A 9,905-nucleotide genomic window follows, 5' to 3' on the forward strand; every position below is an offset into this window, starting at 1 on the left:
GAGATGGCATAACTGAGCCAAACTATTGACGAGTGGCATAAATGAGTCATTTTCAATAGGTCGATGGCATAAATGAGCCAAACTATTGACGAGTGGCATAAATGAGTCATTTACGATAGATCGATGGCATAAATGAGCCAAACTATCGACGAGTGGCATAAATGAGTCATTTCCGATAGTTCGATTGCATAAATGAGCCCAACTGTTGACGAGTGACATAAATGAGCCATTTTCCAATAGTTCAATGGCATATTTGAGCCTTCACGGATTTACAAACATTGTTTTTTGATGTTCATGTTTCAGCTTGCAAATTTCTTGTCACTGAAGTTTTAACGCGCAATAACCATCTTATACCAAGTCTTTTCTCTCTTTACAGAGGATTGGCGGGTAAAATTGAGATCATAAGTCAATAGGTCTGCAACATTTATTTGCAATCGCAGGTTACATGAATGGAACAGAAAGGTTGTGTATGAAAAATACTAACTACACATTGATCATTGCTTATATCCAATACAGAATTCTTACAATAAATAGGCAATTAACCCCAACACCCGCTCAATCTGACCCCAAATGGAAAAAGGAGAGGAAAGGGACGAAAAATAGAGACAAGGAAGAATGAAAAGAATAAACAAAAGCTGAAAATTTGGTACGTGGAAAATACAAGGAAACAATTACATGTTAAGCGAGCTGCTGATCGGAGACTACTGCAGCCGCCATGTGCGACTCCATAATTTACCAGAAGTTTTATCAGTAAGATGCCGAAACAAATTGTACAAAATGGTGCAACCAAGGCAGAAATGGTCATCAAGATACCACGATCATTGCAAGAAGAATTGCAACTGAGCTCATGAGAATGCTAGCAACAAGTGAGGATTGGCCATTTGGAGGAGGATTGGGACCAGCAGCTGTAGACCCATTGTCGCTAGCTGGGTTAATCTTTGCAACAGGTGGAAGAGGTGGCTCAGTCACATCTCTTTCAGTGAGTACCGGGTTGGGAGCTTCGGCTGGTGGCATAAACTGAGGAGCCATGAGACCCAGGAGACTCCCAGGTTGAGCAGGGCTCATATACGGTGGCAAAACTTTGAACCCTAAACAGCGGTTCCCTGTACATTCCCAACAATTGGTATATGTCAGAATTGAGTATATCTAGTTAATCTTGCATTTTGTATGCACAACACGGATATGACCAAGCAAAAGCTTTGGTAAAGCATACACAAATACAGCAGATTGCACCGGAGATGGAGATTCATTTATACCAAATGATGTTTGTGCAGAGTCAGGACGATGCATCTAGAAACTAAAAGAGGAAGGAAAGGCAGAGGGGGAAGTAGGGGTCGGGGTTGGAACACGGTATGAGAAACAACAAAGCTATATAAATAACTTACTTCGGTATCTAACCGCTGTGCCAGGGTAGGCTGTAATAACACCGTTAATGCCAGCTCCAAGAACATGGTTGTTTAACTCAGCAGATGAATCTGAGAAAAAGTCCCATGCTTGAGACACAAACTCATTGTTGAAGAATCGTACATATACTGGGAGATTTGCTGACTGCAGCTTCGCCACAACATTCGTTTGACCAATGAGAAATGCGTCATCCCTGGGGAAGACAGATTCCTTGGTTATGACAACAGATTTTGCAAAGGTCTTGATCTCCAATAAAGTTGAGTTCTCAATATCACCGATATCATCATCAACCAAATAAACAAGTTCGTAACTATTTTTCTTAAATTCTTCCAGAACAGAACTGTCATTTGATTGGATCATAACTTTCTTAGCTGTCTGATTGTTGTAACCAGCTTTGCTTAAGGTGTTCATTACAGCACCAGTTATATCTAATCCCTGCTTTGCCAGGTATGCTGCATTCTGCATGGAGCCAGAATATTGTCAAGTAATGAACAAGGAGGTCAAACCTCCATGGCGCAAAGATATTCATGAACATTAGATTTTTCAAAAAATAAACCAAAAAATCCAGCTACTTAACTACTATTCGTAACTCTTTTTTGAGATGTCAGAGTTTTTAAAAAAAATTCTTATAACCCATTGTATACTGAATGGGTAATAACCTTCAAGTAATGAAAACAGAATTATTTTGATTTCTGCTACTAAGAAGGTAGAAATTATGGTATTTAGAAAGCAGTCAAAATTACTTCAGTTGTAACTTGCAGAGAACATTTCCGAGTAGGGATCTAGTAGCTCAATTGGTTGGCTACCTGAACTTTCACCTTGGTGGTGAGGGTTCGAATCCCCATGTTGTAATCCCTCCCCCCCCCCCCCCCCCCCACCCCGACCCCAAAAAAAAAAAAAAAAAAAAAGAGAACATTTCTGAAAAATTGGAGATGCTTGGTAGCTGGAATGATATACATTGGTATCCTTCCTGTATCCAACCTTCAAAATACCAGTCACAAAGTGAATCCATTTTCCTTTAGAAAACATACCATTTTCCAAAAGCATTTTCTGATTCCAAATTCTTTCATGGGATAGAAGTTTGACCTTTTTCCCCGCAATTAATCACATAGCATAAGAAGCCACTGAATTCTCACTCAGCATGAAAAGTGATAAGGAGTGGATATAACCATTTAGGATTCTAAAGTAAGCTTACACTTAGTTGATGCATAAGAATGTTGGTAAAAATAAGGTCGTAGAACTGTCACTGAATAAACTCACCTCTATGTTTATCATTACACCAGAAACAGAAGTAGCATTTTTGGCAAATGTCAAGAAGTCCGCTAACGACATAAAGTTCCCATCATTTCTGGCCTCTGGATTCCGATACAATCTATACTCTGAATACGGGTTTGATATTGCCGCTGCAAGACATTAGAGCATGTTTAAGTGCAGCTTGAAGCAATAGTATTTCAAAATTTCAACTGAAGTAGTGCATAACCTTGCAATGAAAAATAATTAGAAGAAAGAGTGAACATTTGCGGAAATGTTCAGATAAGAAATGACAGTTTCTAGAAAATTTAAAAACATGTCTTAAAAAAGAGCTTGCCGAAAGAGGTATGCTACAAAAGCATGTCAAAATGGAAAAGACTAAAGAGGCTATTACTAAGACAAAGCTAATTTAAAGCCAAACAAAAGTCCAGTTTTTGTAATTCTTTCACACATTTCAGAAACAATATAATAGTCATTAGGATATACAGTAGAACTGCTTTTCTTATTGAGGAAGTAGAACTGGGATGATGAATTCCAAAAATATTGCTTACCCCTTTTAAGAGTTTATATGTGCAGTTTAAAACAAATTAACAAGCTACAAAATAAGCACCTAAAACTTAGATTCCCTAACCCCTGAAAAGTGTTATTTGTGCAAAAGATAAATGCATGACAGTAAAGAAGTTCCAGAAATGATTGAGATAACAAAAACGATACAGAAGAGAAACCATCTCATTGTCTACAACGTGTAACAGTCTCTCCAAATGAAAGTACTTGTGGCAAAGATACGAGTGTAACTTATTTGCGGGCAAGAATAAAAGTTCTTGAGGCATGCAATCTTCCTTTTTTCTTTTATAGAGACTTAGATACAGATGGTGTTGCACGGAGGCAGAGGCATGCAAAAAGTAGCAGTGAATCATGATAAGCCACATAATTAACACTACAAATTCACAGTTGCTTCAACTTACGTTTCAGCTTTTGAATATCGCTCCAAGTAAGTTTGATGGTGAGTATTCCATTTGTTATCTGAAGCTCTGGGATATCTTTAGCAATGGTACTGAATGACGATTGGGCCGCAGTGGTCTTGTCTACCAGATTTATCGAACCGAGGCAGAAGGGTATTCCATCTTTTGTCATTTGGACAGGACATCCAAGAACATCTGCACCATCAGAAGCAGCTTTTGTATATGCTAAATTTGTACAACCAGGATAGTCACCACTTGCTCCTTCAGGTGAAATAATCTGAAGCTTTACTGCAGACCAACAGGAGGAAGAGGGAAAACAAGAGAGAGGACATGGATCAATAACTGGTCGTTTGGTGAACTAGTTATGCATGGATATCATACAGTTAATATCTTACAGTGAATAATAATCTCAGAACTGGTATATGCTGAATGATAGCAGAGATTTTTGTGCAGGGAATTCCTAATATAAGGTTTTTCATCTTTAGATACTGGTATCCAGGTATTGCTAAATGCTAATACATGTAATACTTTTCCACATTGTACTAAGGGGAAAATAATAGATAAATCATGTCAATATTAATCATGCATAGTTTAATATTGGAAACCAATTCTTTATCTGTGTGAGATTTTTACTGGAAATTCTGTCATATTAGTTACAAAGATATTACTTTAGCAATGCAGAGTTTTATGTTACAAAGTAAATGTTGTACTTCTGTACTTAGATTATTTTTGGTTATGCAGTCAACCCAAATGACCCCAAAGAGCAGAAGACAAAAATGATTAGTAAAAGAATCTTAATAGAACTCCGGCAACTAACAATAACTGAATCCTAGGGAAGTTCAAGAACCATGGTCACATTGTTGGACCGTGTTCACGAAATGGTAGATTAGCCTTACATAACCCATAACAACACCAATAGCTATTTTGCCTAGAAAAGTTCAACTCTCAGCTTTGCTTTAGTCTTTCAAAGTTCAACGTGGTATGTTGCATGTGAGCCAAGTTTGACAGGGTAAAGCTCATTTACTTAGAAAATTAAGTTTATCAAATATAAGGTTTCAAATTTTAGGAAATTAGTTCACTCCATGTTCAATTCACTTTTAACCAAAAGTGTGAATAAGTTCCTTTTACTTTCAATCTCCGAATGTGAATATTTGAAAGCTTTGCAAGATAACGTGCATTGTCAAGACTCAAGATTACAATGAGAACATCTAAACACATAAAACAACATAAATCAGTCTGGAAAAGCATGCATATCAGCAGCGTACCTTGAGGTTTATCATTCTTGCCCAAATGAGAGAAGCAATCTGCAAGATTAGAAAAGTTTAGAAACCAGGATAAGTACCAAAGAACAAAGCAGATCAAAGAAGCATAGCGTTTTCGAACAACTCAGAATATACATCAACATTAAATGCAAAAGAGTTCCAACAATAGGTTCATACTTTAATAGGAGGCAACTTAAATGCATATCCTTTTTCGTAGCGTGACACTGAAAAACACTTTATGAAAATACTGGTCAAACACAAACTGCTACTATCGCAAAAAACTTTTTTTTAAAATCACTTTTGATTAGAACTGCACTTCTCATAATAAGCTGATTTTGACAGCTTGACAAAACAGGCCCTAAGAGTAACGCAAAGCAGATAAAAAATACAATTCTTGGAAAAAATATAAACAGTCAACACGACACCTTAAGGAGGTAGGAGGAGTAGCCCATGATTTTTATAAATCTCTCTCGGTGCCCCTATACACCTGATGGAAGACATTATAACTCAATACCCTTAAACAGGTACACCAAAAGGTTGACTTAGATAGCATGATGTGAAAGAATTTGAGCATAAAAACCAAACTTCAAGGCTAAGAGTGGAGTAGCCAAGATCTTTATGAACCCTTTAGAACCCCCCCCCCCCCCAAACACACAAATGCCCTTACACCCTTCAAAAAAATTTAAATTACTTAAATTTCCTTTTTTCAAGGGCAATGATAGAATACAAATTGGAAAGGAGCATTGAAAGCTTTTCTCAACGAGTTATTATGATTGACAGCCAGATGTAACTCACCTGGAATGAAACAAGTGAAAGTGTGAAAGCAGTAAACAAAGCTTATACTAGCACGCACACTCTCAAGACAGAATCAAACTAGATTGTCACTTACCTATTGATGCAGATGGAGTCATTGGGAAGTCAGATAGCACTCCGTCCACCGAGAACTCACGGTTGTCAATAAACGATAAATACTCAGCTACAGGATCATAGCTATAATTATAAGCAAAAGGTACGTCATTAACAATGTCGCCTGCAAAAATCTCCAGACCTTCCTTATGAGCATCCAAAACGACTGAAGTATGTGGCTGCAAGTACAAGCTGCTGTCCACTGGCCAGATATAGTGTTTGGGAACAAGAATCCCAGAGGCAAAGGTTTTAATAAATGTGAGATTCTTTACTAAAGAACCATATGTTTGATTTGTTGATGGCTCGATATCATCCTTGCCGAGAAACCGGAAAACACGTTTTGTCACGTTTGCATTCAATCGCGATGCGATATTTTGGAGGAAATTCACCTCAGGTGATGAAATATAGTTGACAATGACACTTCTAGCTAGGGAAAGAACAAAGCTTCGCATACTCAGATTACGCTGGCTGTAGAAGGAATCATGCTGGAAATGTATTTGCAGAAGAATGAGTCAATTAGTAGCTATGCCAACACAAATTTAACATACCACACATCAAATGCAGTGATGCACGGTGTGAAAATCACCTTGTTCCTTTTAGATTCTTAGAGATCGAAAAAAATGAAAGTAGGAAACAACTAATTACTAAAAGCATTCTGTAATCAAAGGCCTACCTGGATATTCAACCAGAATCCTGGAGGTTTGACTTGGGTAGCTACATCCTGGACAGTAAGAATTTGCTGGGGAGTGCCATCAAATCTAGGCGGTCGTGAATACACTCCTTGTTTCACTGTTTCAGGCATCAGGATTAATCTCTTTTAAGTAGAACTTCAGATCACCAGAGGCTAACTTTCATTAAGCACATAAACAATAAACAGAGCAACATGTTTTGCCATCACATTTACATTTGACATGATCCCTTTTAGTCCTAAGGAAATACACAGAGCAACTCATTTTCTAAAGTGATTTGATTCTTCATTTTAAACATAAAATTAAGATAGTGGTTGCAGGGAGGGGAGAAAATTTTGTGACCAGATATATCATACAAATAATGCTAGCATATTATGATGCAGAAAGACTGCCAATTAGCACTTCATCACAGAGTCAAACTTTTAAAAGATATGACCATAGTTATTCCACTTAACAAAAACCTAGATTATGTTTTTCATCCGTCAATCCTCCGTATTCGAGTGCAAGAAACAAGTTTTGAAGCATGAGTATGTATAAAGAAATGGTCGTATGGTACAACATGCAGTTCGAACATATCAGAATTGTTTTAGAACCAAATAAATGCAGGTATACGTTGGCTTCAGATACACTATAATGGTAGGGGAGTGACTGTACACCTTGTCAGACCAGCAAAAAAAAAAAACTGAAAGCGAAGACAGAGAAGCTAAGCACCGTTTAAAATTCTAAATGAGTAAAGCCCTGATATTAATTCGTTTATTAAGTAAAATAAAAATAGTGGATAAGCCTCTCAATTACATATAACAGCAAAAACTGGCTGCTTTGGAGTGTAAACCCATTGCCCAAACCAAAATGTAACTGCTGATCCAAACAGCCATACACATATATAGCACCATAAAGTCTGAAGCATATAGTAAAAGATGCAAAAGGTCATGAGTTAATCTTACAGATGACACGCATCAAATCCTTGAAGTTGAAATCTACAGAAAACCATCCTTTCTGAGAAACTCCGTTCACTAAGTAGGTACTCTGCTTGTTTTCTAAGAGAGTATCGATGTTAGAAGCATTGTCGAGCTTGATATCAGGAAAACAAATGCCGACCCCGTCTTTTGTGAGTTGAACATCACACCAAGCAATCCAATCAGCCAAGCTAATTGCTGATGCCAACATATAGGCATTGAAACTTGAATCAGGAAGTAACCCAGAAAATCCGCCGCGAGCTATGACTTTTGGTGCATCTCCTGCAAAGCAGAAAGATGGATTTAATCTAAATACAACAATGACAACTAAAGAATTTTATTCATCATTTTCCTTCTATCTTTTTTCCTTTTCGGAGGAGTTAGTTCCGTTTTTTATGGATGAGTTTCTGCCAAACAGTTGCATCAACTACACTGGGAAATAAGAAGAAACATTTTTTTTTTCTTTCGAATATTGAAAACATCTTGGCAAGTTTCTCCAAAATCTAAAGATCACGGGAAGCAACCGAAAATCAAAACTTAATTTTTGGTGAGAAATAGAAAAAAATAATGGCTTTCATATAATTTTTCAACTTGATGAAATTATTATAAAAATATAGAGATAGGAAATTTTTCTGAAATATTCAAGTCTACTAAACAACTGTTTTAACAGATTTATGGCTGAAAATACTAGTATAAATTAACGCATCCGAAGAACTTATCATGATCTCTTCGATTCCTTTACAACTAATCTGAATTTCCAAAGATATTGTGTAAGAGTTTCAAGTTTAGACTATGAGGAGAAAGGAAAAACGAAGTTACAGCTTAGTGTTTTCCATTTAGATCTTTCATATATGAATTTTCGATGATATTGTAAGCTTATAAAGTCATACACTAAGCTGATTGAGTAGAAATGAAGAATTCCTACGCTTTCACACATTTTTTTCAACTTGAGGAAATTATTACAGGAAAAAAAGAAATTACCGCTGAGTGTTAGCCATTTAGAGGTAACATTGCTAGATCTTTGAGCAGCAACAAATGCAGCTGAGCAACAAAGAAGCAACAACAGCCATAAAACTGAACGCATTTTCCACATAGCCGGCAAAGGAGAAAAAAGAAGAGATTCAGTTGATTTGTGTGAAGAACATAGAAAGCAAAGTGTGGTGATTATTGACACTTTCAGATATAGAGCGAGAGGGAGAGTGGGCTATTTTAGGCTGGCATCTTTCTTCCACTATTTATGTATAGTTGTACTTTTGTTAACGCGTCTCTCGCTGTATTTTAAATAAATACATCTGTAGCGGCTCGCGTTGGCGGCTTCCCCGGTTGGTTAAATCATTTGGTAGCTGATTTGGAGGTGATTATGCAGGTGTTAAATTCTGTATAAGTAATACTATCATTTTGTTAGCTGATTGGAGGTAATAAGTTATTCATGTATAAAATTAATATATAATTAATAAATATATAAAATATGAGAGCATCTATATAGTATTATTTAATGCAAAATAGAAGGTGGAATAATGAATATATGGATATAACTAAACCCTATATAACTAATTCTTGCATAAAACTAATCTGTATATTACTAACACTGGAATAGCGCTAACCACCTGCCAAACACAATTTTCACTAGTTGAAAAAGAGAAGAAAACACTTTTTAGTAATAGTACCTAGCTTTGACGTGCTCAACCTATAACAAGCTGCCTTTGGCATGCTTTTTCTCTTTTCTACTTTGGCATGCTTTATTAATGGCGTATTCATTCTCTATGAAGAGAGTTAAAATGAAACAAAAAATGTAAAAGCTTGATGCACTAATCAATGTTCTTCAAGTACTTAGGGGTCGTTTGGCGAAAACAAGTTAAGCAAGATTAGTTATAGATAAAATGTAATGCAGAAATTGGTAATGCAGTTTATAATAAGAAGATGGACCTTGGATGAGAATTGTTCAAAATCATATAAAGAGATTGATGTTTCATCTCCACAATCCATATCGATGTGGAAACCCGACGGCCTTGCAAGCACAGGACTAGACATCTGTAGCATGGAGAATATAAATGAGAGCGCAACATCAAGTAACCAATGAATTGTGGGTCTAACTCTGATACTATGATAAGAAAATGGAAATTTTGTCTAATTCAATTCAAAAGGTAGCTCATGAGACGAGGATTGTTCAAGACTAATTTTTCATCCCCGCACTGATATGAGAACTCAACGGTTTATGCAGGAAGAGCCCGTTTGGCCATGAGAATTATTCATTTTTTTCCGAATTAAATTTTCACTTTATTTCAAAATCAGTGTTTGGTTATAAAAATTTCAAATCCAACTTGGAGGTTTGATTCCAAAATGTGAAAAGCGCATCAAACCTGTTTTTCAACTCCTCCTTTATGAATTTTAATAATGTATTCTTTTCTCTCCTTTACAAAAGTATAACCAAACAAAACTCCAATTTCAAAAATTTCAAACAAACTGAAAAATATT

General features: G+C 36.4%; 1 protein-coding gene across 2 annotated transcripts; it reads right to left on the reverse strand.

Moving 5' to 3' along the window:
* Positions 1-399: 399 nt before the first annotated feature.
* LOC132037111 (glycerophosphodiester phosphodiesterase GDPDL4) lies at positions 400-8,551 on the reverse strand. Of its 2 annotated transcripts, none has more exons than XM_059427568.1 (9): positions 8,412-8,551; positions 7,419-7,712; positions 6,459-6,574; positions 5,769-6,270; positions 4,883-4,921; positions 3,621-3,905; positions 2,665-2,807; positions 1,386-1,863; positions 400-1,103 (listed from the first exon to the last, which is right to left on the reverse strand). In XM_059427568.1, the coding sequence occupies exons 1-9, from the start codon at positions 8,521-8,523 to the stop codon at positions 805-807; spliced, it is 2,268 nt and encodes a 755-aa protein (XP_059283551.1). In that variant the 5' UTR covers positions 8,524-8,551; the 3' UTR covers positions 400-804. The 2 variants fall into 2 exon arrangements, with proteins under 2 accessions (XP_059283551.1, XP_059283552.1); XM_059427569.1 differs by lacking the exon at positions 8,412-8,551 and adding an exon at positions 8,250-8,271.
* Between the last annotated feature and the right edge of the window lie 1,354 nt (positions 8,552-9,905).

The sequence above is a fragment of the Lycium ferocissimum genome, chromosome 11 (genome assembly GCF_029784015.1).
Source record: "Lycium ferocissimum isolate CSIRO_LF1 chromosome 11, AGI_CSIRO_Lferr_CH_V1, whole genome shotgun sequence".
Lineage (NCBI taxonomy): Eukaryota > Viridiplantae > Streptophyta > Magnoliopsida > Solanales > Solanaceae > Lycium > Lycium ferocissimum.